Genomic DNA, 26,831 nt, shown 5'->3' with positions numbered 1-26,831 from the left:
ATTGGGGATTACAATTCAACATGAGATTTGGATGGGGACACAAATCCAAACCATATCAATGCCGGAGCTGGGCTAGGCAGCCTTGCTTTTCTACTTCAGGGTCTTATTCTGGGAGGGTATTCTAAAGTTTGCCAAACCTGAGAATGGTAACTCCAGTTCGAGCCAGGGTATGCTTTATTACAACGAAAAGGTAACTGGAAGATACCAGAGATCGATACTGGTCCTCTTGCATGCCATCGATTCCACTTATTTCCTGTCAGACGCAATGTTCACATTCTAGGTGCTGTCTACATAGCTTTCAGTCCAAAGCTATCAGAATGGTGAGAGCTGGTGGAGCTGGTTCAGTGATTAGGAGCAGATGACAGAGGTGGTGCCTACTCATTGTGACTAAGTCAGTAGGCCGGAGGAGGGAAGAGAGTTGGAGAGGAGTTGGTCTTCTTTTCTATTTTTTTTTTTTTTTTTGAGATGGAGTCTTGCTGTGTTGCCCAGGCTGGAGTGCAGTGGTGCAATCTCGGCTCACTGCAAGCTCCGCCTCCTGGGTTCATGCCATTCTCCTGCCTCAGCCTCCCTAGTAGCTGGGACTACAGGTGCCCACCACCACACCTGGCTAATTTTTTGTAATTTGTAGTAGAGACAGGATTTCACCATGTTAGCCAGGATGGTCTCAATCTCCCGACCTCATGATCCGCCCACCTTGGCCTCCCAAAGTGCTGGGATTACAGGCGTGAGCCATTGCGCCCGGCCTCTATTTCTTTTTTAATTAATTAAATTTTAAAAAAATTTTTTAGAGACAAGGTCTCACCATGTTGCCCAGGCTTGTCTCAAATGTCTGGCCTCAAGCAATCTTCCTGTCTCAACTTGTAAAGAGTTAGGATTACAGGCATGAGCCACTGCACCCAACCTTCTTTTATTTTATGTAGGGCAAGATTATAGATCTTCAATGGCATTTAAATGCAGTCTTCTCCCAGAGTGAAACCTCATTACAGCTTTGCTTTATCTGAGATGAAAAGGAACAATAAATTCCTCCCATGTTGAGTTGAGGGGGCCCAAATAATTGTCAAGAATGATCTAAATGAAGGAACCTTAAGTGGAGGAGGTGCGCATAGGATATTTATTCTCCCTATGGGGCAGATACGCAGGTATCTCCAGCAAGATCCATAGTTATACAGATCACTTTGTTTTAGAACAGTGGTCAGAATCTACTAGTACCTCTCTTCCTATTTGAGGCCCAATTGAGGATTTCCCCAAAGATTCCTATTATGGTATATCCTTTTCAGAGACTGTCTCCCTATCTCTCCACCTCTGAAGACTTGCAGAAAGATTTCTGTTTTTGAGTACTCCCAAACGCACCTTCACACAATTACTTATGCATGTGAGTGTGCTTTTAACCAAAAATGTGTCTGTTCCTACCCAGCCACAAACAAACCATAGTCAAAGGGAGGGCAGCGTGAATAGTTTGGGAGTTCTTTGAATGTTTGCTTTCTGAAGATCATTATGAAGGTGACATCTCTTTCTCCCAGTGTTTTTTCTCCCTTCTTTACAAAGTTGGTGCATTAAAATTTGTTTTTACTTCTGGGGTTACAAAATGTCTGTGAGCAGGATTTAGGGTCCTGTCCCTAGGAGGTGAAACAGTGGTCTGTCCATGATTTCAGCCAGGAAAATGGGACCTGAACAAAGTTTGCAGAGGGCATGATCAAGAGCAGCTCGTCTGCTGTGAGAATGGATATGGGACTCTTGGTTTGCCAGTTCTGCTGATAAGTTAGAGAGAGACTTAAGGGAAGAGAAAGAATGACTGATGGAATATTTTTTCTCTCTGTAGAACTTCCTGCAGGGACTGCTCACCAAAGACCCCCGGCAGCGACTGTCCTGGCCAGACCTCTTACATCACCCCTTTATTGCTGGTCGTGTCACGAGTGAGTTGTCAGGGTTTCCAGGGCTCTTGTACTTCCCAGTACTTCCTCCAGACTACTTCCCTTTCCCTTCCCTGACCATCTAGATCTAACATATCCTCTGTCCTCCACCAGCTTGAACTTTCTTCCTAGCCCTTTGCCTAACCTTTGCCACTTCACTTGCAACCCCACTCTCTCTCTCTCACTTTTTCAAAATGATCTTCTTCCACAAAAGCCTGGAGACACCGAAGTTGTCCCTGGCCAAGTGGACATAGAGACTAGAGCCCCCATGATCATGTCTTCCTCCTCTTCCCTCCCTGCAGTAATAACTGAGCCGGCAGGCCCAGATTTGGGGACTCCATTCACCAGCCGCCTACCCCCAGAACTTCAGGTCCTAAAGGACGAACAGGCCCATCGATTGGCCCCCAAGGGTAATCAGTCTCGCATCTTGACTCAGGCCTATAAACGCATGGCTGAGGAGGCCATGCAGAAGGTGTGTAGGGCAAAGGAAAATATGTGAAATGACCAGGCTAGTGACTGGGGAGTTAGAGGAGGAGGGTGACTTTCTAGGGTTGGAGAAGGGCCATGAATAGCATTCTTATTGTCCTATGGCAACCAAATAGCTCTGATCCAGTATTGCCCCCTACCTCCCATAGAAACATCAGAACACAGGACCTGCCCTTGAACAAGAGGACAAGACCAGCAAGGTGGCTCCCGGCACAGCCCCTCTGCCCAGACTCGGGGCCACTCCTCAGGAATCAAGCCTCCTGGCCGGGATCTTAGCCTCAGAAATGAAGAGCAGCTGGGTTGAGTCAGAGACTGGAGAGGCACCACCTGCACCTCGGTGAGAAGGGGTATAGCTAGGTATTTATAGGGTGAGGTATCTTGCATATCTTTGACTCTAGTCAAAGCAAATACAAAATAGTCCCTGTCACTAGCCATTGCCTAAATATGGGTAGAGCCTTGAGAGTCTGAGTCCTGGGTTCTTGGATTCTAATTATAGATGTTTTTCTGATTCATCAGGAAACTTGGGGACTCTCTCTTCTTTATATACATTGACTGAAAGGTTGGCTGAAAGGGAAAGAATCATCTCCATCCAAGGGGGAAGATTGTTTTGAGTTGAGAGCCATAGGTGAAAACTGCAAAGTAGACTCGAGAATAAGCTCTAAAATAAGAAGACAGTTAAGGATATTTGTGTAGTAGTCAACATATCCTGTACTGGTCATATCCTGCATCCCAGAAAGAAGTCTCCTCTAGTCAATCCTATATGGCTTTTTTCTCATTCCTATCATGGGCCTACAGAGAGTGACAAGTTAATGAACCCTAAGACTCATAGGTTTGGAACCCATTCTACTCCCTGGCTTCCTCTGGCAGGGAAAACTGGACCACCCCAGATTGTGGACAAGCATTCCCAGAGGAGACGCCAGAGGTGCTGGGCCAGCGGGGCACTGATGCAGTGGACCTGGAAAATGAGGTAAGCCCTAGGGGTTCTTATTGACTTTGTCTCTTTCATGGGATGTTGGGTCTAGGTAGATGTTTTTCTAGAACAGTGATTCCCAGCTCCCTAAGTATGAGCTCCCTTTGTGTTAAAAAGTATTGCTTTATTATTCATTTATAGATTTTAATTGCACAGTATCTGAAAATATAATTATTTAAAATGGAAACACATAGGTAAAAATGAAAGTCCTCATTGGGTCAGTCTCCAAGGTGACTAGTGTTATTAATTTAGTCTGTCTCCTTCCAAACTTCTGTAATTTCACACACATGCATAAGCACACATAGACATTTATAGTTTGCAATTTTTACATTACTGAGTTTTATTATATGTATTGTTTTGCATCATACCTCTTTCACCATATAATCTGGGATCTTTCTACACCAGAGCATGTAGTTTTACCACAATCCTTTTTTTTTTTTCTTTCGAGACAGAGTCTAACCCTGTCGCCCAGGCTGGAGTGCAGTGGTGCGATCTTGGCTCATTGCAACCTCCGCCTCCTGGGTTCAAGCGATTCTCCTGCCTCAGCCTCCTAAGTAGCTGGGATTACAGGCACCCAACACCACACCTGGCTAATTTTTGTATGTTTAATAGAGATGGGGTTTCACCATGTTGGCCAGGCTAGTCACAAACTCCTGACCTCAGATGATCTGCCCGCCTCAGCCTCCCAAAGTGCTGGGATTACAGGCGTGAGCCACTGTGCCCGGTCTACAGTATTTTATTAATATGTTTCTTTTTTAGTTTTGCCTTTTTTTGAAATAATTTCAAACTTAAAGAATAATTTTGAAAATACCACAAATAATTCCTGTATATACCCTTGTCTTAGTCTGTTTTGTGCTGCTATAACAGAATATTTAAGACAGGGTAATTTATAAAGAACAGAAATTTATTTCTCACAGTTCTGGAGTCTGGAAAGTTCAAGATCAAGGTGCCAGCAGATTGGGTCATAGTCTCCAGGAGGGTGCCCCAAATGCCCAGTCCTTTAGCGGGGAAGAATGCAGTGTCCTCACTTTGCAGAAGTGCAGAAGAGAATGAACCCACTCCTGCAAGGCCTTCTTATAACATCAGTCCGTTCCTGAAGGCAGAGCCCTTGTGACCTAAACACTTCTGATTAAGCACTGCCTCCTAACACTGGTGCAATGGGGATTAATTTTCTAACACGTGAGTTTCGGAGAGGACAGAACATTCCAACCATAGCAACACTTTTTTTTTTTTTTTTTTTTTTTTTTTTTGAGATAGAATTTTGCTCTTGTTGCCCAGGCTGGAGTGCAATGGCATGATCTTGGCTCACTGCAACCTCTGCCTCCTGTGTTCAAGCAATTCTCCTGCCTCAGCTTCCCAAGTAGTTGAAATTACAGGCATGTGCCATCATGCCCAGCTAATTTTGTATTTTAAGTAGAGACAGGGTTTCACCATGTTGGCTAGGCTGGTCTCAAACTCCTGACCTTAGCTGATCTGCCTGCCTCGGCCTCCCAAAGTGCTGGGATTACAAGCTTGAGCCACCACACCCAGCCCTTAACAACACTTTTACCCCAAATTCATCAGTTGTAAAACTTTTGTCTCCTTTGCTTTACCATTCTCTCTCTCTCCCTATGGACATAGCATCTTTCTGAATCATTTTAGGGTAAATTGTACACATGCCCCTTTACCCCTAAATACTTTAGTGCATATTTCCTAAAACAAGATCCTTCACTTACGCTACCACAGTACAATTATGAAAGTCAGAAATTTAACATTGATATGATACTATTAAGATAGATTAATAAACTAATCTATAATCCTTATTCAAATTTTGCTAATTACTTCAGTAGTATGCTTTATGAAAATTTTTTTTCTGCTCCACGATCCAATCCAGTATCACACATTACATTATTTATTTATTTAGCAGGATCTTATTCTGTTGCCAGGGTGGAGTGCAATGGGTGCGATCTCGCCTCACTGTAACTTCCGACTCCTGAGCTCAAGCAATTTTCCTGCCTCAGCCTTCTGAGTAGCTGGGACTACAGGCACCTGCCACTACACCTGGCTAATTTTTGTATTTTTTTAGAGAGAAGTTTTCGCCATATTGTCCAGACTGGTCTCGAACTCCTGGATTCAAGTGGTCCACCTCCCTCGGCCTCACAAAGCGCTGGGATTACAGTGAGCCACTGCGCCCAGCCCACACATTGCGTTTAGTTGTTATGCCTCCTTAGTCTCTTTGAATCTGGAACAGTTCTTGTCTTTCTTTGTATTTAATGACTGATAGTTTTGAGATACATGTCAGTTATTTTGTAGAATGTTCCTCAAATTGATTATTTCCTCATGAATAGATTCAGGTTGTATATATTTTTGTAGGAATACTACATAAGTGATACATCCTCAGTACCACAATCTTTTTATTTATTTGAGACAGTGTCTCATTCTGTCACCTGGACAACAGGGTGGAATGTAATGTGGTGCAATCATGGCTCACTGCAGCCTTGAACTCATGGGGTCAAGCAATTCTCCCATCTCAGCCTCCTGAGTAGCTGAGACTACAGGTGTACGGCACCATGCCCAGCTTTTTTTTTTTTTTTTAAGCGGAGTCTTGCTCTGTCGCCCGGGCTGCAGTGCAGTGGTGCGATCTAGACTCACTGCAACCACCGCCTCCCGGGTTCTAGTGATTCTCCTGCCTCAGCCTTCTGAGTAGCTGGGATTACAGGCGCACACCACCACGTCCGGCTAATTTTTGTATTTTTAGTAGAGACAGGGTTTCACCATGTTGGTCAGGCTGGTCTTGAACTCCTGACCTTGTGATCTGCCTACCTTGGCCTCCCAAAGTGCTGGGATTACAGACATGAGCCACTGCACCGGGCTTATTATTATTATTATTTTTTAAAGAGACAGAGCCTTACTATATTGCCCAGGCTGATCTCAAACTCCTGGCCTCAAGCAGTCCTACCTCAACCTCCCAGTGCTGGGATTACAGGCATGAGCTAATATGCCCAGCCTCACAATCTTTTTTTCTTTGAGATGGAGTTTCACTCTTTTTTTTTTTTTTTTTTTTGACACGGAGTCTCGCTCTGTCACCCAGGCTGGAGTGCAGTGGCGCGATCTCGGCTCACTGCAAGCTCCGCCTCCCGGGTTCACGCCATTCTCCTGCCTCAGCCTCCACAGTAGCTGGGACTACAGGCACCCGCCACCATGCCTGGCTAAATTTTGTATTTTTTTTAGTAGAGACGGGGTTTCACCGTGGTCTTGCTCTCCTGACCTTGTGATCCGCCCGCCTCGGCCTCCCAAAGTGCTGGGATTACAGGCGTGAGCCACTGTGCCCGGCCTGAAGTTTCACTCTTATTGCCCAGGCTGGAGTGCAATGGCATGATCTTGGCTCACTGCCACCTCTGCCTCCTGGGTTCAAGTGATTATCCTGCCTCAGCCTCCCGAATAGCTGGGATTACAGGCATCCGCCACCACACCCAGCTAATTTTGTATTTTTAGTAGAGAGAGGGTTTTTCCATGTTGGTCAGACTGGTCTCGAACTCCCAACCTCAGGTGATCTGCCTGCCTCAGCCTCCCAAAGTGCTGGGATTACAGGTGTGAGCTACTGCTCACACTGGCCTTTTTTTTTTTTTTTTTTTTTCTGAGACGGAGTCTCGCTCTGTTACCCAGGCTGAAGCGCAGTGGTGCCATCTGGGCTCACTGCAAACTCTGTCTCCTGGGTTCAAACAATTCTCCTGTCTCAGCCTCCTGAGTAGGTGGGATTACATGCGTGTGCCACCACACCCAGCTCATTTTTCTATTTTTGTAGAGAGGGGGTTTCACCACATTGGCCAGGCTGGTCTTGAACTCCTGAGCTCAGGTGATCTGCCAGTCTTGGCCTCCCAAAGTGGTGGGATTATAGGCATGAGCCACGTGCCCGGCCCTCACAATCATTTTAATAACCTCATAGTATTTTCCAATATGGATGGACCCTGGTTTATTATTCCCTTATTCCCTTAGACTGACTTTATAATCTTTTCCTTTTAAAAATTATTACAAACCATGCTGCAGTGGACATCTTTCTAAGTATCTCTTTATGCACACATGCCAGTGTTCTCCAAGAGACTCTTCAAGACCCCTCACAGACTGCCAACTGCACCTTTTTTAGCAGGTGACTGAAGATTACATCTGTGCTAAAGCAGTCCCTGGCTCCTTGCAGTTACTTCATGATTCCCCATGGTTTCTACTGGTTGGGATCTACTACCTTAGACTTACACACTACTCCTGACCCCTTCCACTCCCCTCTGCCTCAGGAGCCAGACAGTGACAATGAGTGGCAGCACCTGCTGGAGACCACTGAGCCTGTGCCTATTCAACTGAAGGCTCCTCTCACCTTGCTGTGCAATCCTGACTTCTGCCAGCGCGTCCAGAGTCAGCTGCATGAGGCTGGAGGGCAGGTAATGGGCAGAAAAACACTGTGGATGGGATCAAGACTATTTTCACAGATGGAGCGTTGAAATACGCTGACTTCAGGAGAAAGAGAAAGTTTGTCCTTTTCTAATTCTTCAATCTGTCTGCTTAGTTTGAGAAGGTTTGTCAGCCTCGATAGTAACACAGAAAGAGCAGCCCTCGGGTTTCTGTTTCTGAAGGGAAGAATAGTGAGAAGAATAAGGTTATTTTGCAGGGGGGTGGGGAATGACATTTTGCTTAATTAGCATTCAAAGTTAGTGCAAAGTTAGTGTTCCCTCCTGCAAAACCTTACTTTGCTTGTCTGAAACACAGTGCTTTTCCTTCCTGGGTACTCGCTAAACTATGTTGCCTGTATCACTTTATTCATGTATAATTTATGTATAAGATTTATACTTTTTTGATGTATGATAAATGATTTTTAGTAAATTTGCCAATTTTAAAACTGTTATCATAGTTCAGTTTTAGAACATTTTCATCACCCCAATAAAATCCCTCATACCCATTTTCATTTTTTTGTTTTTTTTGAGACAGAGTCTCGCTCTGTTGCCCAGGCTGGAGTGCAGTGGCACGATCTCAGCTCACTGCAACCTCTGTCCCCCAAGGTTTAAGCAGTTCTCTGCCTCAGCCTCCAGAATAGCTGGGATTACAGGCTCGTGCCACCATGCCCGGCTAATTTTTTGTATTTTTAGTAGAGATGGGGTTTCACCATCTTGGCCAGGCTGGTCTTGAACTCCTGACCTTGTGATCCGCCCTCCTCAGCCTCCCAAAGTGCTGGGATTACAGGCATGAGCCACTGCGCCCGGCATTTTTTTTTTTTTTTTTAAATATTTGAGATAGGGTCTTATTCTGTCACCCAGGCTGGAGTGTAGTGGCATGATCTCGGGTCACTTCAGCTTCCACCTCCCTGGTTCAAGGGATTCTCGTGTCTCAGCATCTCAAGTAGCTGAGATTACAGGCGTGCACCACCACACTTAGCTAGTTTTTTGTATTTTTTGTAGAGATGAGGTTTTACCATGTTGCCCAGGCTGGTCTGGAACTCCTGGGCTCAAATAATCCTCCCACCTTGGCCTCCCAAAGTGCTGGGATTATGGGTGTGAGCCACTGCCCCTAGCCCCCAGCCCCCATTTAGTTAATCATCATTCCCCTTTTTATAGCTGGTTATTATTCCGTTATATAGATATATCACATTTCGTTTATCCACTTACCAGTTGATTAGACATTGATATATTGGGTTGTTTCCACTTTTTGGCTTTTATGAAAAATTCTGCTACGAACATTCACAAGCAAGTCTATGTATGGATATATGGTTTTTTTTTTTTTTTTTTTTTTTTTGAGAAGGAGTCTCGCTCTCTCACCCAGGCTGGAGTGCAGTGGCCAGTCTCAGCTCACTGCAAGCTCCGCCTCCCGGGTTTACGCTATTCTCCTGCCTCAGCCTCCTGAGTAGCTGAGACTATAGATGCCCGCCACCTCGCCTGGCTGGTTTTTTGTATTTTTTAGTGGAGACGGAGTTTCACCATGTTAGCCAGGATGGTCTCGATCTCCTGGCCTCGTGATCCGCCCGTCTCGGCCTCTCAAAGTGCTGGGATTACCGGCTTGAGCCACCGCGCCCGGCCTGGATATATGGTTTTATTTCCCTTGGGTAATTACATAGGAGTAGAATTGCTGGTCATATGGTAAATTTATATTTAACATTTTAAGAAACTGCTGAACTATTTTCCAAAGTGGCTGTACTGTTTTACATTCCCACCAGTATTATATGAGGGTCCTTGTTTCTTCACATCCTTGTCAACACTTGTTATTGTCTAACTTTTTTACTGTAGCCATTCTAGTAAGTGTGAGGTAGTATCTCATTGTTATTTTAATTTACATTCCACTAATGATGAATGTTGAACATGTTTTCGTGGCTTAGTCACTATTTGTATATTTTCTTTGTGAAATATCTCAAGTCTTTTGCTCAGTTTTTAATTTGGTTGTTTGTATTATTGAGTTGTATAAGACTTCTTTGTATATTCTCAACATAAGATCTTTATCAGATGGGTGATTTGCAAATATTTTCTCCCAGTCTGTGGTTTGTCTTTTCATTCCTTCTCATAAGAGTGTCTTTTGAAGCAAAAAATGTTGAATTTTGATTAAGTTCAGTTACTGTTTTTTCCCTTTGTGGTCCATGCTTTTGATGTTGGGTATACTAGATCTTTTCCAAAGGCAAGGTCTTAAAGATTTTCTCTTTTCCTAAAAGTTTTATAGTTTTAGCTCTTACATTTAGGTTTTTGACCCATCTTGAGCTAATTTTTGTGTATAATGTGAGAAAAGGATCTAAGTTGATCGGTTTTGCATGTGGATATATAATTGTCCTGGCACTATTTGTTGAAAAGAACTCTCCTTTCCTTATTGAATTGGCTTGGCACTTTGCACTTGTCTTTTGGCACTAACAGGTTTCCTTCCTAGTGTTGGATAACTTGCAGTGTGGGGAGGCGGACTGAAAGCTCTGCCTTTAGGGATAAGACTCCCTCTGGTGGAATTCCAGCTGCACTACTCATTAGCTATGTGATCTTTGACTGCTTCTTTGACCTATGTAGAAGCTTCAGTTTCTTCATCTATAAAATGGCTAATTCTGTTTATTTCACAGTTGTTGTAAATATTAAATGAGCAAATGCCAACATTTAGAAAAGTTAATGGCATATTATAAAATACTTGATGTAAATGTTCTTCTTTTGAAGAATAACCATTTAAAAATATAATACTGGCCAGGCATGGTGGCTCACGCCTATAATCCTAGCACTTTGGGAAGCTGAGATGGGCGGATCACTTGAGATCAGGAGTTTGAGGCCAGCCTGGCCAACATGGTGAATTCCCATCTCTACCAAAAATACAAAAGTTAGCTAGGCGTGGTGGCGGGCATCTGTAATCCCAGCTACTTCGGAGGCTGAGGCAGAAGAATCGCTTGAACCCAGGAGGCAGAGGTTGCAGTGAGCCAAGATCACGCCATTACACTCCAGCCTGGAGGACAAGAGTGAAACTCTGTCTTGAAAAATAAATAAATAAATAAATAATAAAAATATAATACTATCCTTAGCATGCAGGCTGTATACAAATAAGTGTTAGGCTGGATTTGACCTGTGAGTCATAGTTTGTCAACCCTGATCTAGAGTTGAATAATGTTGTTTTGTCTTTTTATGGTTGAGTAATATTGTTTTATATGCATTGTTTTGAATTTTCAGAAGCATGTGCAGTGCACGTTTTTTGTTTTTAAGGTAAAGGGCTGGAGAAGGGAGGGAGCAGATGGGAATGGCACTTAGTGTGACAGAGATCCTGAGGAGAGGCCCCTACCCCCTGGTCACTGGTGTTCTGTGTCAGGTAACCTGACCATCTATTGTCTTCTTCCCTGGTACAGTCCCCCTGTTTCCCTGCTTTCCTTCTCTGTGTTTTAGACTTGCAAAGAAAGGAATACAAGCATTTGGTCTGCTTTGCCAGCACCTTGGGGATACTTGGTATATGTAGCTCTCCTTCTTTTACTTCTGAAAATATCAGTCATTGCTTCTTTCCCTCATGTCACCCAGATCCTGAAAGGCATCCTGGAGGGTGCTTCCCACATCCTGCCTGCATTCCGGGTCCTAAGCAGTCTTCTCTCCAGCTGCAGTGACTCTGTTGCCTTGTATTCCTTCTGCCGAGAGGCAGGGCTTCCAGGGCTGCTGCTCAGTCTACTCAGGCACAGTCAGGAGAGCAACAGCCTCCAGCAGGTAAGCACCAGGACAGGAGCCTCTGAAGACTCACAGAGGTTCTTTTTCTTGGATTTCTCTCATTCAGATTGCCATCTGTCTTTGGTCTGACTGCCTTTTATTTCTTTCCTCCTCTTTCTAGTTAATAAACTATTAATTGCAAACTCTAATGCCTTCTGGGGTAGGCTATGCGTGTGAATATATGAGTAGTGGGGAATATGATGAACTAGAGTTCACATGCCTACTCTAAATAGAGTAGAGGCATCCTTTCCTCAGCCTTCAGCCCGTTTTGCCACAGGGAAATATGAGCCTGGTATTGCCAGATCTTCTAGTTTTCTAAGAAAAAGTAGAAACCCAAATTTTTATGTGTAATTTTTAAATATTTAGAGCACTGTGCTTTGAGATGTTAGATCCTAGGCTTCATTGACCTGATCTTACAGAGCAGAGTACTAAAATTCAAACATAACTCATACACAGTTACTAATTTGTAAATGGTCACAGAGATAACAAGTGGAAGAGCTAGGACAGAGACTCAGTGTGTTTGGGGCCAAACCTCTACTTCCCCCTTCTGTGTCCTACTGTAGCTGGGCTGAGAGGATGGGGAATATTTCAGAGTCAGTGTAAATACTTAATAGGGCCTAGGCTGAGGCAGCTGGAAAGCTGTACTTTGTTGATGAGTATTAATCTTGGGTGGTTTTAAGGAATTTAGAGAAAAAGATTTTTGAAAAATAGAACCTCCTATACTCCAAAGTGCTATTCAGGCCAAACAAGACACATTTAATCCAGGCTGTTTACAGCCCAGTGGCAGATTCTCTGTTACCCCTAGAACTCTCTCTCTGCCTGTACTTCTCTTCTGTCCCTTTCTGTTTGATCAACTTGACTGGGTCTCTATAGACCCTTTCTACTGTTTTTTCTATTCTTTGTTTGCATCCTCCACATTACCCTTCCTCTCTTCTCCTTTTCCTGGGCAGCAATCTTGGTATGGGACTTTCTTACGGAACCTGATGGCTGTGATTCAGGCCTACTTTGCCTGTACCTTCAATCTGGAGAGGAGCCAGACAGGTGACAGGTAGGATAAGAGGTGCTTTTGTACTGTTGGCAAGTTTGGTTTCTGTTTCTACCCCATGTGCCCTTCCCATTTAGGAACAGGACAAGTATGAAGAAGCTGTGATTTGTTACAGGTTTAGGAATCAGCTGAGTGGCCACTCATAGTCCTTTTAAGGACCCTAAGACAGCTCCAACTTGGCCTTAAGACTTACAGGTTCTAAGAGTCAGCAGTCACCATGGTCCTAAAATGGAAAGGTCAAGATGTAAATAACCTGTTCCAGGAAGCCAAGTGGATTAAAGAAAGAAAGAAAAAAAATATGTGAATAACCTAGATAAAATGTCAAAGAAGGGGCTTGGAGGGGGTGTGTGTGTGTGTGTGGCAAGGGAGAAGGGAGAACGTTCTGATGTGTCCCTTTGCAGAGATTCTCCTACCTGCCCAGAACTGACCCATTCACTATATCCAGGCTTTTAGTAGAGAAGTAAGAAATCATGGGCTCATTTTCCACCCCCAGCCTACAGGTATTTCAGGAGGCTGCCAACCTCTTTCTGGACCTGTTGGGGAAACTTCTGGCCCAACCAGATGACTCTGAGCAGACTTTGCGGAGGGACAGCCTCATGGTAATCTGCTCCCACTTCCAGATATCTGTATCTCCTATCTTTCCCCATGTTTCTCCCATCCCCTTTCTTACGACTATGTAGGGTCAGATCAAGTTAATCCAACAAACATTTGTTGAATTCTCACCATGCCATATGCCATGTGGGTAAGAAAAAGTGCCTGCCTTCAAGGGACTAGGGATAATTTAATAGGGGAGAGATAAAGGGATTAGGGACAATAGTGAAAAGTACATTGGAACTTTGCATATAATACAAGAGCACCACTGTATTTTATGAAGAAGATGCAGTTAACCACTGAAGAAGATGCAGTTAACACTATTTGGAGCATCATAGAAGAAATCTCGAAGAAGGAAATCATCTCTGCTAGCATCTGAAGAATACATTGCAGTTTGCCATGTAAATGAGGCACAACATAGAAATTCTATACAGAAGGAGTAACATATATAAAGGCCCAGAGGCTTTAAGCAGTTTGGCATATTTCAGGAGACCACAAAAAGAACTACTTCTTCTTGAAAAGACTTGCAAATCATCTAGTATTGTCTAACCTCGTTTGTCCTGAGGATTAGTAAACTATTCAGTTCTTTTCCCTAGATACTGGAGGTAAGGGACAGGAGAATGGAGGATTGAATGAGAAAATAGCTGTATTCTGACTAACCTCAGAGGAGATAGAGAGGAACATATATGTGTAAGGAAGTAAATAATTGCCTGGTCATTGTTAAAACTGATAATTGGGAACATGAATCTGGACTACTTCCTGCCTTTAGCTAGCATTCACTCAAACTTTCCTGGTCCGAGATCCTGTTTTCCTGTTTTAATATCCCTCACCCTTTCAAGTCAGAAAGCTTTTACTGTCTAACCTAAATTTTGGCCAGCAGTGACTCATGTTATTGGCCAGCACTTCTCATGTCATGTGCTATGAATAGAATGGGGAGTTTGGAATAATTACCTGCTGAAATTCTGAATCAATAGGACTGAGTTGGGAGGGACCCAGGAATCCCTAGGATTTCTTCTTTTCTTTTCTTTTCTTTTCTTTTTTTGAGACAGGGTCTCTCTCTGTCACCCAGGCTAGAGTGCAGTGGCATGATCTTGACTCACTGCAACCTCCACCCTCCGGGCTCAAGCAATCCTCCCACCTCAGCCTCCCAAGTAGCTGAGACTATGGGTGCACTCCACCAGGCCTGGCTATTTTTGTTTTGTATTTTTAGTAGAGACACGGTTTTGCCATGTTGCCCAGGTTGGTCTCAAACTTCTGAGCTCAAGCTATCCACCTGCTTCAGCCTCCCAATCCCCTGTTGGGATTACAGGCATGAGCCATTGCACCTGACCGCTAGGAATTCTCATACTCACAGTCTATAAAAAACACTTTGAGAAACATCATCTAGGGAGCAGCTGATCAGAGAATAGAAGGATTTACACCTGAAATTATTGTCCTTGAAGCATGAATGAAGGCAGTTATAATGCATTTTTGGTGTGAAGAATGCTTAAAATTAGACATGTGTTTGCTTGGGTTTTTGTCCTCTTTCCTCAGATCCTCAGGGTTTCTTGTTTTTTACACTAAGCCCAGTCTTCTGATGCCCTGATGCTACCTCTGCACTTGTCTCCTTTAGTGCTTTACTGTCCTGTGTGAAGCCATAGATGGGAACAGCCGGGCCATATCCAAAGCCTTTTACTCCAGCTTGCTGACGACACAGCAGGTTGTCTTGGATGGGCTCCTTCATGGCTTGACAGTTCCACAGCTCCCTGTCCACACTCCCCCAGGTAACCTGAGTGGGGAAGGGAGGTTCTCTTGACTTCTTTGTTGCATAGCTCAGGTTCTGCTCTTTCTAGTGCCATCACCTAGATAGCGCCTGGCATTTAGTAGGTGCTCAGTAAATAACTGTGAACTGAGAGGATGAATGGGGATCTGAGGGAAACAAACAGACTTCATCCTGCATTCTTCCCACTCCCTTAGGTTCCCTACTCCTGCTGCCATATCAGTGAGTACTGGTGCTATTGTCTAGGGCAAGAGCCCCAGGCCTTTGGAGTCACTCTTTGCTTTTCTCCATAGGAGCCCCACAAGTGAGCCAGCCACTGCAAGAGCAGAGTGAGGATCTACCTGGAGCCATTTCCTCTGCCCTCGCAGCCATATGCACTGCTCCTGTGGGACTGCCTGAGTGCTGGGACGCCAAGGAGCAGGTCTGAGCTACAATTGCTTGTTCCTCTCATCCCTTCTGCCAGAGGAGTTGGGGAGGCTAGCCCCAGTTTTTCAGAAAGACAGAAAAACAAGCTTTTAAGCCCCTCCTTTAGTACTTCCAGAAACAGATGCTCCCACCCTGGGCCATTTGTAGAACATGATATAGCCAGAATCCCAGAGCCCATGGCCAGTTGGTGAGGGAGAGAGCACAGTGATAAACTGCCCAGGTGGTGGGGCAGCTGATCTGAAGCCTCCATTGATGCTTCCTCAAGGACTGAGGATTCAGCTTTCCTGATCCCTGTTGGTCAGTAATCCTTTCCTCTCTACCTGGCTACATTGGGGCCAAACTATGCCATGACTTTTGGTTCTCTATTGGTGATGAAGACTGGGAATAAAATGGGATCTGAAGTTTCTGGTGAATGTGGGAAGAGTGATTAGGAAGAGACTGAGAGTCCTGATCATTTTGGACATATGTGAGGAATAGGGTTGTAATAATATGGATAGGATTGAGCCTTCAGGTACGTCTCTATAGGTCTGTTGGCATTTGGCAAATCAGCTAACTGAAGACAGCAGCCAGCTCAGGCCATCCCTCATCTCTGGCCTGCAGCATCCCATCCTGTGCCTGCACCTTCTCAAGGTAATTCTCTTAACTCCTGGCATCACAGCTTTATTTTTAACTCCCAGTATAGACAGAGAGAGAAACAGAGAGACAGACCAAGAGAGGGGGACTAAGAGAGAGAGACTGAGAGAGACCAATTGAGAGACCCCCTTGGAAGACTCCTTTCTGTTTTTAAATCTGTTCAACTGAGAGGACCCCACTGTTAGCCAGTCCTCAGCAGAACCGAGAAGGGTCCCTGTCTCACTATCTCACAGCAAGAGGCGGAAGGGGGTTCTCTCACACTCCCTAGTGTGGGTACCAGATCTTTTGAGGGGCTGGCTGGTGTTTCAGCTGAGCTTTCAATCTTGGAGCCCAGGGCCTGCTCTGCCTCACTGCCAGACTCCTTCCCTCTCTCTCAGGTTCTGTACTCCTGCTGCCTTGTCAGTGAGCGCCTGTGCCGTCTTCTAGGGCAGGAGCCCCTGGCCTTGGAATCCCTGTTTGTGTTGGTTCAGGGCAAGGTAAGCCAGCAGCACAGGTAGGCTTCCCCTGGTGGCCCCACTGTCTCAACCAGAGGTTGTTCTGATATCTTAGGTTTCCTTTGTAGGTAAAGGTAGTAGATTGGGAAGAGTCTACTGAAGTGACACTCTACTTCCTCTCCCTTCTTGTCTTTCGGCTCCAAAACCTGCCTTGTGGGTAAGTCATAAAGTAGGGTGTCTCCACAGAAGTCTTCTAGCCACATAGCTAACCCTCACAAAGAATATGGAGAATGGTACCCTACAGCCTATCCTTAGGAGGAATTGGGATAGAGAGTGTGAAGCTTTCTCTACAAAGAACAGACCTAGACTCCCATCAACTTTGTGCCTTGGAGGTAGACATGCAGCCTAGGTGAAGAACGTCATGCAAGGGAGAGGGGAGGCCGCTTACCGACCTCCTTTAATACTGCTGCATCCCTTGATATATCTGTTTATTCCAGAATGGAGAAGCTAGGCAGTGACGTTGCTACTCTCTTTACCCATTCGCATGTCGTCTCTCTTGTGGTAAATTTTTAACCTTCACCCTTCTCCCCTTTTCACCCTAGCATCTACCCCTTGTGGAAGTAGGGGAGTCACTATCCAATTTGCATGTTTCTGGAGGCATTCTTTTGGCAGAGACATAAATCCTCTCTGCCTGTCCTGAATGCTATTTAGATTTGGACATTCTTTCTCCTCTTCTACCTCTCCCACAGAGTGCAGCAGCCTGTCTATTGGGACAGCTTGGTCAGCAAGGGGTGACCTTTAACCTCCAGCCCATGGAATGGATGGCTGCAGCCACACATGCCTTGTCTGCCCCTGCAGAGGTGAGGCTCCCCAGGGAGGGCACAGACATGTTTTCTCTGAGTCAGACACTAGGACCGCATTCAAGGGGAAAAGACTGAAATGCTAGCAAGCCTGGAGTAAACTGAGGAATGGAAAAGGAATCAAGGAGCCCTTCCTTTTCTAGATTTGTTGCTGGATAATAGGCCCCTCTGAACCCAGATTGATCCAGACTTTAGAGTTCTTTTTAATATGCAGGGCTTCTAGAGAGTGAGGGAGGGAAGGGAAGAGGAAGGGTGACTAACCTGGGTTTTCTGAGTAGTGTGATAACCCTGCCTGCTTCATTCTCCTCCTCCAGAAGCTCATGCTCTTGGCAGAGTCCTTCCTAATGCATAATTTCTTCACCTCTGACTTCAGCTTCCACTCTGCTTTTCCCACTTGTTCTTCTTAACAGATGGAAAAGGTGGCTGACATCCTGTGAATTCTTCAGGACATCAGTCCATTATGTAGGCTTCTTTCTGCTTTCTCCTTTCCCAGGACTTTTCTTCCTTTCATTTTTAGACCCTTTGGAACTCATCTTTCCTTCATTTTGTAAAAAGAAGGATAGACTTTATAATCAAATTATTGTCATCCTTTTTTTTTTTTTGAGATGGAGTTTCCCTCTTGTTACCCAGGCTGGAGTGCGATGGTGCGATCTCGGCTCACCATAACCTCTGCCTCCTGGATTCAAGTGATTCTCCTGCCTCAGCCTCCCGAGTAGGTGGGATTACAGGCATGCACCACCATGCCCAGCTAATTTTTGTATTTTTAGTAGAGACGGGGTTTCTCCAGGTTGGTCAGGCTGGTCTCGAACTCCTGACCTCATGTGATCCACCCACCTCCGCCTCCCAAAGTGCTGGGATTACAGGTGTATACTACCATGCCTAGCTCATTTTTTTTGTACTTTTAGTAGAGATGGGGTTTCACCATGTTGGCCAGGCTGGTCTTGAACTCCTGACCTCAAGTGATCCACCCGCCTCCGCCTTCTAAAGTGCTGGGATTACAGGCATGAGCCACTGTGCCCGGCCTGTCATCCTTTATATATGTAGAATTCTTTTTTTTGTTTGTTTGTTTTTGAGACGGAGTCTCACTCTGTTGCCAAGCTGGAGTGCAGTGGCATGATCTCGGCTCACTGCAACCTCCGCCTCCTGGGTTCAAGCAGTTCTCCTGCCTCAGCCTCCTGAGTAGCTGGGACAACAGGTGCGTGCCTCCATGCCCAGCTAATTTTTGTATTTTTAGTAGAGACGGCATTTCACCATGTCGGCCAGGCTGGTCTTGAACTCCTGACTTCGTGATCCACCCGCCTTGGCCTCCCAAAGTGCTGGGATAATAGGCGTGAGCTACTGCACTGGCTGAATTCTTTATAATTTATAAAACATTTTCACATGTTATGCCACAACACACTTGAAAGATAGACACACCAATGTAATAATACTCATCTGCTTTTTCTAGACTAAGTTAGCCTTCAGACAGGTTGTATCACTAGTGATAGTACTAACACTCATCCAGGAGTATAAGTCAGAACTTTGGGAGTCATCAGTGACTGTTCGGTCTTCACCATTATTCCCCCATCCAAATGGTTCCCCCAGATCCCATATATTCTACCTTCCGGTTGACTCTCAAATCTGTTCCCTCCATGGCACCATCACTGACCTGCCTTGGTTTAACAGCCACCCCATTCCTCTTAGGCACCTGCATTCTTCTTGTTTCTCTCTGACAGGTTCGGTTGACTCCACCAGGTAGTTGTGGATTCTATGATGGTCTCCTCATCCTTCTGTTGCAGCTCCTCACTGAGGTACAGATGCATCTTGGGATGGATAGGAAGTAAAGGGAGAGGAACTGGGCATTTTGGGGAGCCTCTGGACCAGAGGAATGAAGAAGCAACCCACAGCCTCCCATCTCAAGCGACTGTGCCTGTGATAGCCTTGGAACTTCCCTGCCTGCCCTCAGTACCGACCCTTTGAAGGAAACCATTCGCTGCATCCCCTGGGATCCAGTGGGGGATAAAATGAATTCCCTGGCTTTCAGCAGACATACACATGAGTTGTGAGGTCAGAGGGTTAAGGTTTGACAAGAAAGTGAAATAAGACAACAAGGAAATACTAGGTGGGAAAGCAGAAGGAATTATTTCTGGGATTTCCTTTCCCTATAAGTCAGGGACAGGAATGAATAAAAGCATTTGAACTCCTGGCTTCTGTCTTTCCCCCGGCCCTCTTTCACTTTTATCTCTAGCAGGGGAAGGCTGGCCTAATCAGGGATGTGGCCAGTTCGGAAATGTGGACCGTTTTGTGGCACCGCTTCTCCATGGTCCTGAGGCTCACCAAGGAGGCGTCTGCACAGGAAGGGGAGCTTTCGCTATCCAGTCCACCAAGCCCAGAGCCAGACTGGACACTGATTTCTCCCCAGGGTATCTTTCTATCAGTATCCTTTTTGGGAGTACATTGATCTCCAACAGGAGGCAGCCCAGAACTGGGTTAACCCACAGAGGTTTCTTTTTTTTTGCTTTTGCCTGGGGACAGGAAGCGGTGTCTGCGCTAGAGCTGCTCTAAGATGGGGAAGGGACTGAACAGGTGTAGCCTTGGGAACTGTGGGGAAGCAGGGGTATCTGGGCCTCTTGCCTGTTCCATTGGGTCTCTATTTTTGGTGTTCCTAGGCATGGCAGCCCTGCTGAGCCTGGCCATGGCCACCTTTACCCAGGAGCCCCAGTTATGCCTGAGCTGCCTGTCCCAGCATGGAAGTATCCTCATGTCCATCCTAAAGCATCTGCTTCGCCCCAGCTTCCTGAATCAACTGCGCCAAGCGTGAGTTTGAGCTAGAGGAAGAGCCACAGAGTCAGCAATGGGGAGGGAGAGAGAAGGCAGGAAAGAAGTTACTGACAGATTGAACTATGAAGCAAGAAAGATGAGATCAGGTTTAGGCTGGAAACCTAAGTACTGGCTGAGATTGTAGAACAGGAGCTGGGCGAAGGAATTGGAGGAGGGAGGGGGGAATGATAAAAGTCTCTTTGACATTCCTCTCCTTAGGCCTCATGGGTCTGAGTTTCTCCCTGTCGTGGTGCTCTCTGTCTGCCAGCTCCTTTGCTTCCCCTTTGCGCTGGACGTGGATGCCAACCTCCTTATAGATATCTTGGCCGACCTCAGGGACTCAGAAGTTGCAGCCCATCTGCTGCAGGTACTTGGGCAGCTAGCATGAAGGTGGGAGAGGAAGATAGCCAACCTTATATCCTCTAATTTACTTCCCAGCAGCTCCAGGGCTCTTCTAGGCCCCTGTAGATGTGGAGCAGCTGGCTTGACTCAAAAGGTGACATGGAGACAGTACTCAGGCCTGCGCAGAGGCATGTGGTGGGAGCTGGGTTGGTGCCTCCTCCTCTCCAGTCCGTCACCTGGTTCTGGTGGTGCTCACTGGGGAGAACATCCTACTCTAGGCACTGAAGACTCAGCTCCTTGGCCAGGAATCATGTTTCTGGCAATTACTGGCATTGCACAGTGGGTCTTGGTTCTTTTGTTGTTTCTTTTTGTTTTTTCACAGTGGATCTTTGAAGGCAGAGACCGAGTCCTTGCAAAGTAAGGAATGATCTTGGAAAGAACCTGCTCTCTCAGGCTCCACATCGTATCTCATGTGGAGTGCTGTGGGGCGGGACTTCCAGCTCTCTGTGGCATTTCTCACCATAGCTTGGCTTTTGTCTCTCTCAGGTTTTGGGCCTCTTTCTAGCAGCATATACTCTCCCTCTCCCTGAATCGTTTTACCTCCTGTACTATCAGGTCTGCTGCTACCATCTTCCGTTGACGCAAGTAGAGCTGCCCATCAGCCTCCTCACACGCCTGGCCCTCACGGATCCCACCTCTCTCAATCAGTTTGTGAACACAGTGGCTGCCTCTCCTAGAACCATCGTCTCGTTTCTCTCAGTTGCCCTCTTGAGTGACCAGCCACTGCTGACCTCTGACCTTCTCTCCCTGCTGGCCCATACCGCCAGAGTCCTGTCTCCCAGCTACTTGTCCTTTATCCAAGAGCTTCTGGCTGGCTCTGATGAATCCTATCGGCCCCTGCGCAGCTTCCTGGGCCACCCAGAGAATTCTGTGCGGGCACACACTTATAGGCTCCTGGGACACTTGCTCCAACACAGCGTGGCCCTGCGTGGGGCACTGCAGAGCCAGTCTGGACTGCTCAGCCTTCTGCTGCTTGGGCTTGGAGACAAGGATCCTGTTGTGCGGTGCAGTGCCAGCTTTGCTGTGGGCAATGCAACCTATCAGGCTGGTCCTCTGGGACCTGCCCTGGCAGTTGCAGTGCCCAGTATGACCCAGCTGCTTGGAGATCCTCAGGCTGGTATCCGGCGCAATGTTGCATCAGCTCTGGGCAACTTGGGACCTGAAGGGTTGGGAGAGGAGCTGTTACAGTGCCAAGTACCCCAGCGACTCCTAGAGATGGCATGTGGAGACCCCCAGCCAAATGTGAAGGAGGCCGCCCTCATTGCCCTCCGGAGCCTGCAACAGGAGCCTGGCATCCATCAGGTATACCCTACAGTGCTTATGAATCATGATGATCAGGACCCCTATAGTTCACAACATGTATCTGAGATCATCTGTAAGGAATTGGAATCAGGACATCCAGAAACTTATGCCGTGTTTCTCCCAGGGACAGTGTCTTGGAGTGAGTTTTCCAATTACCATCTCCAGCCTTGGAGAAAGGAAGGGAGCTAGAAGAGGGCTCCAATGGGCTGGGAAATGTCTGAGATCTCAAGGACCACAGTTGATCTCTTCTAGAGCTGTGCAGGAGGGAGATGAGGGGAGACTAAGAGATGCTGAGATAGAATAGTTTTACTCTGTGTACCACAAAGGTGCTGACTGTTTTTTTAGACTTACCATGAGAAAAGCACGATGCTAAGCATTTTACCTTTATTTTCTGGTTTAAACTATTACCATCCTAATTTTGCAGATGACAAAACTGAGGTACAGATAATTTAATAACTTGTCCAAGTTACAAGGACAGTGTGTAGGATTGGGCTTTTGAACTCAGAAGTCTGAGTCTAGACCCCATTCTCTTAACCACTACTTTATCCTGCCTCTTCTGCGCAATTTTCTTTTTTCTTTTTTTTTTCTGAGACAGAGTTTCACTCTTATTGCCCAGGATGGAGTGCAATGGCGTGATCTTGGCTCACCGCAACTTCCACCTCCCAGGTTCAAGTAATTCTCCTGCCTCAGCCTCTGGAGTAGCTGGGATTACAGGCATGTGCCACCACGCCTGGCTAATTTTGTATTTTTAGTAGAGACAAGGTTTCTCCATGTTGGTCAGGCTGGTCTCAAACTCCCAACCTCATGTGATCCACCTGCCTTGGCCTCCCAGAGTGCTGGGATTACAGGTGTGAGCTGCTCTTTTTTTCTTTTTTTTTTTTTGAGACTAAATCACACTCTGTCGCCCAGGCCAGATTGCAGTGGTGCAATCTCAGCTCACTGTAGCCTCTGCCTCCCAGGTTCAGGCGATTCTTGTGCCTCAGCCTCCTGAGTAGCTGGGACTATAGGTGCCTGTCACCATGCCCAGATAATTTTTGTATTTTTATTATATATTTATTTGCTTTTTTTTTTTTTGAGACAGAATCTCTCTCTGTCGCCCAGGCTGGAGTGCAGTGGCGTAATCTCAGCTCACTGCAAGCTCCGCCTCCTGGGTTCATGCAATTCTCCTGCCTCAGCCTCCCGAGTAACCGGGACTACAGGTGCCCGCCACCATGCCCGGCTAATTTTTTGTATTTTTTTAGTAGAGATGGGGTTTCACCATGTTAGCCAGGATGGTCTTGATCTCCTGACCTCGTGATCCGCCCTCCTTGGCCTCCCAAAGTGCTGGGATTACAGGTGTGAGCTACTGCGCTCAGCCTACTTATTTATTTATTTGTTTATTTATTTATTTATTATTTTTTTTTTGAGATGGAGTCTCACTCTGTCTACCAGGCTGGAGTGCAGTGGCGCGATCTCGGCTCACTGCAAGCTCTGCCTCCTGGGTTCACGCCATTCTCCTGCCTCAGCCTCCCTAGTGGCTGGGACTACAGGCGCCCGCCACCGCGCCCGGCTAATTTTTTGTATTTTTAGTAGAGACGGGGTTTCACTGTGGTCTCGATCTCCTGACCTTGTGATCCGCCTGCCTCGGCCTCCCAAAGTGCTGGGATTACAGGCGTGAGCCACCGTGCCCGGCCTTTATTTATTTTTAAGATGGAGTATCACTCTGTCGTCCAGGCTGGAGTACAATGGCACGATGTTGGCTCACTGCAACCTCTGCCTCCCAGGTTCAAGCAATTCTCCTGTCTCAGCCTCCCAAATAGCTGGGATTATAGGCACGCACCACCTTACCTGGCTAATTTTTGCGTTTTTAATGGAGACAAGGTTTCACCATGTTGGCCAGGCTGATCTCGAACTCCTGACCTCGAACACCTGCCTCAGCCTCCCAAAGTGTTGGGAATACAGGTGTGAGCCACCCTGCCTGACTGCGATTTTCAGTATATAAAGAGCCCAATAGGCCAGGCTCTGTGGATCTTGCCTATAATCCCAGCACTTTGGGAGATGGAGGTGGGCAGATTACTTGAGGTCAGGAGTTTGAGACCAGCCTGGCCAACATAGTGAAACCCTGTCTCTACTGAAAATACACAAATTAGCTGGGTATGGTGGCAGGTGCCTGTAATCCCAGCTTCTCGGGAGGCTGAGGCAAGAGAATCGCTTGAACCTGGGAGGAGGAGGTTGCAGTGAGCTGAGATGATGGCGCTGCACTCCAGTCTGGGTGACATAGCAAGACTCTGTCTCTAAAAAAAAAAAAAAAAAAAGCCCATTGGAAATCACACATATCTACATAGGGTAATACAAATTATGACATCTCAAAGTGGTAGCATTGGGAAGTTCATGCAGAACAGAAATTTGAGAGGATGGTGAAGATCTTTTTTTTCTTTTTTTTTTTGAGATAGCGTCTCGCTCTGTCGCCCAGGCTGGAGTGCAGTGGCACGATCTCGGCTCACTGCAAGCTCCATCTCCTGGGTTCACGCCATTCTCCTGCCTCAGCCACCCGAGTAGCTGGGACTACAGGCGCCTGCCACCATGCCCGGCTAATTTTTTTGTATTATTATTATTTTTTTTTAGTAGAGACAGAGTTTCACCGTGATAGCCAGGATGGTCTCGATGTCCTGACCTCATGATCCCCCTACCTCGGCCTCCCAAAGTGTGGGATTACAGGCATGAGCCACCTTGCCTGGCTGATGGTGAAGATCCTATAGGAATCTTGTTCAATCCATGGGGAAAATAATTAAGGGGGTTCTTGGTGGTAATGAGGTTAGAACCCACTGGTCTGCATTGAAGGCTGGGAATTAGACCTTTTGGCTTACTGTGAGTTACTGCTGCATTCATCAAGTCTTCCTGGGGACATGTATATGTGTCCCTTAGTGCCTTGGTTTCATGGTCTATAACCATAGAGAATGGAAGTAGACTTCTGGTCCTGATGATTCCTATCTCCAAGGTTTCTCTTCTCCCATTCAGTCTTTTCCAAGTCCTCAAGATCCCATTTCCTTTTTCTTCCTCTTCTCAAGTGGGAATTCCTGGGTAAATGAAAGTCCTCTGCACCTGCCCCAGACACCACCATTTCTGAGCCTCATGTTCTGTTCTATCATCTGTTCTCTATCCTACAGGTACTGGTGTCCCTGGGTGCCAGTGAGAAACTAGCCTTGCTCTCTCTGGGGAATCAGTCACTGCCACACAGCAGTCCTAGGCCTGCCTCTGCCAAACACTGCAGGAAACTCATTCACCTCCTGAGGCCAACCCATAGCATGTGATTTCAGATTCCTGTGGTCCAGCCTCCAACTTTGGTTGCCCTGCTATTGTCAACTCTTCCTTATTCTACTACACAAGCCACCAACTCAACTGAGAACTAAAGAGACTAGAAAAGAGATAGGCTGCCAACTCAACTGAGAACAAGAGACTAGAAGAGATGTATATATAAAGCTTCTTCCTTCTCCCAGATTCAGGATGTTTTCAACCAGTAAATTTTATTGCTGTTGGTGCCAGAGAAGAGTCCTTTCTTCTCTGCATCCAGGGGCCTTTTCTCCAATAATGTGCGTTTAACTCTAGGGACCTTCCTCATGGACCTTAGGCAAAAACCTCAGCCTGAAAGATCTCTTCCTTTCTGGAGCTCCTTTAATCCTCCCAGCAGGTTTTTGCCTTAGACTTGCTGGCCCCAGGACAGTGATGAAGACAGAGCCTGTCTCAGCTCTAGGCTGTGGGGATTAATGCCATCAGTCCCAGTTATTGAGGGATTCCTTAGCCCTTGGCCAACATTCCTATCTGTGGGTGAGCATGGAGAGTGTATGTTTTTTTGGGGTGTGTGTTTAATCTGTTTGTAAACTCTTTTAATAAAAATTATGCCTCACCATACTTGAAGCTCCCAGGACAAGGGTTGGGAGGCTCAACCCCTCTTTTAGCTTCTATGTGGTGTTGTTGGAAGTGCTGGTGTCCTGTTCACACAAGATCCTAGTCTGGCAGCTTATTTATATCATTTCTTGCCTTCCAATTTCCTCCTTCCTAGATGAACTATATTTGGTTACCTACTTTCTTTTTTTTTTTTTTTTTTTTGAGGCGGAGTCTCGCTCTGTGGCCCGGACTGGAGTGCAGTGGCCGGATCTCAGCTCACTGCAAGCTCCGCCTCCTGGGTTTATGCCATTCTCCTGCCTCAGCCTCCCGAGTAGCTGGGACTACAGGCGCCCGCCACCTCGCCCAGCTAGTTTTTGTATTTTTAGTAGAGACGGGGTTTCACCGTATTAGCCAGGATGGTCTCGATCTCCTGACCTCGTGATCCGCCCGTCTCGGCCTCCCAAAGTGCTGGGATTACAGGCTTGAGCCACCGCGCCCGGCCGGTTACCTACTTTCAAGTCAAGGCCGGTGGAGCTGAAATAGGAAAGGGTAGGATTAAACAGAGCGGTAAATTAGGTTGCTCAGACTTAGTGACTAATTTTAATATTTAGTGGAGTTCTAATGTATAGGGAATCCAAGCTGCTTTATGAAGTGTAGCTATTATAAAGATTGTGCAATTTACCACAAAGGGCTTTCAGTCAGACCTGTTAGAATTATAATCTAATTGGAAGCATTGGAAAACCTTAACTCATTGGATGGCTTAGAACAAGCTTCCAGGGCCTTGATTTCTCCATCCATAAAATGAGGCTCCTTTCTGTCCTTCCTTAAATTCCAGTTGTTTTAGAAATGAAAGACAAGTAAAATGCCCTTATTGTTTAATCCTCTTCTTCATTGTCCACTGTGCTTATACTTTAGCAAAAATAATATTTTTCTAGGGAGCACCATAATTTTCTCCTGTCCAGATTATCTCAATTCAGTTGAATGTATATTTTTTTTAGTCCTTTCTGTATGCCAGATGCTATTCTAGGTACAGGAGATAAAACAGTGCCCATCATAGGGTTTCCATTCTGGTCGAGGAGATAGTGAAATTATTAAAAGAATAATATATAGAAAGGTGAGAAAAGCTATAAAAGCTGTGGAGAAAAATAAAGCAGGGAAAGGCGATGAGGAGTGCTGAGTTGGATGGTC

The 26,831-nt window shown here is 46.0% G+C and overlaps 1 protein-coding gene across 6 annotated transcripts in view; it reads left to right on the top strand.

The window, feature by feature from the left end:
* The window catches only part of STK36 (serine/threonine kinase 36), a 31,378-nt gene extending 5,617 nt beyond the window's left edge, over nt 1-25,761 (top strand). For 4 of the 6 annotated variants that reach the window (XM_033230223.1, XM_033230225.1, XM_033230224.1 and 1 more), the window contains 21 exons: nt 1,820-1,913; nt 2,213-2,382; nt 2,546-2,733; nt 3,264-3,363; nt 7,635-7,778; nt 11,349-11,528; nt 12,479-12,576; nt 13,067-13,172; nt 14,777-14,927; nt 15,217-15,344; nt 15,875-15,979; nt 16,360-16,458; nt 16,545-16,633; nt 16,914-16,977; nt 17,166-17,276; nt 18,992-19,066; nt 19,504-19,678; nt 19,925-20,072; nt 20,295-20,442; nt 21,033-21,779; nt 24,926-25,761. In XM_033230223.1, the coding sequence (XP_033086114.1) occupies nt 1,820-1,913; nt 2,213-2,382; nt 2,546-2,733; nt 3,264-3,363; nt 7,635-7,778; nt 11,349-11,528; nt 12,479-12,576; nt 13,067-13,172; nt 14,777-14,927; nt 15,217-15,344; nt 15,875-15,979; nt 16,360-16,458; nt 16,545-16,633; nt 16,914-16,977; nt 17,166-17,276; nt 18,992-19,066; nt 19,504-19,678; nt 19,925-20,072; nt 20,295-20,442; nt 21,033-21,779; nt 24,926-25,069 (3,264 nt within the window). In that variant the 3' untranslated portion in view covers nt 25,070-25,761. The remainder of the gene's footprint in view (nt 1-1,819; nt 1,914-2,212; nt 2,383-2,545; nt 2,734-3,263; nt 3,364-7,634; nt 7,779-11,348; nt 11,529-12,478; nt 12,577-13,066; nt 13,173-14,776; nt 14,928-15,216; nt 15,345-15,874; nt 15,980-16,359; nt 16,459-16,544; nt 16,634-16,913; nt 16,978-17,165; nt 17,277-18,991; nt 19,067-19,503; nt 19,679-19,924; nt 20,073-20,294; nt 20,443-21,032; nt 21,780-24,925) is intronic. The other 2 variants (XM_033230227.1, XM_033230226.1) reach the window with 2 other exon arrangements.
* The last annotated feature ends 1,070 nt before the right edge of the window (nt 25,762-26,831 follow it).

The sequence above is a fragment of the Trachypithecus francoisi genome, unplaced genomic scaffold (genome assembly GCF_009764315.1).
Source record: "Trachypithecus francoisi isolate TF-2019V2 unplaced genomic scaffold, Tfra_2.0 Lachesis_group13, whole genome shotgun sequence".
In the NCBI taxonomy this organism is placed as follows: Eukaryota; Metazoa; Chordata; class Mammalia; order Primates; family Cercopithecidae; genus Trachypithecus; species Trachypithecus francoisi.
The sequence above is the reverse complement of the archived record's forward strand: the minus strand, read 5'-3'. Positions and strand labels throughout refer to the sequence as shown.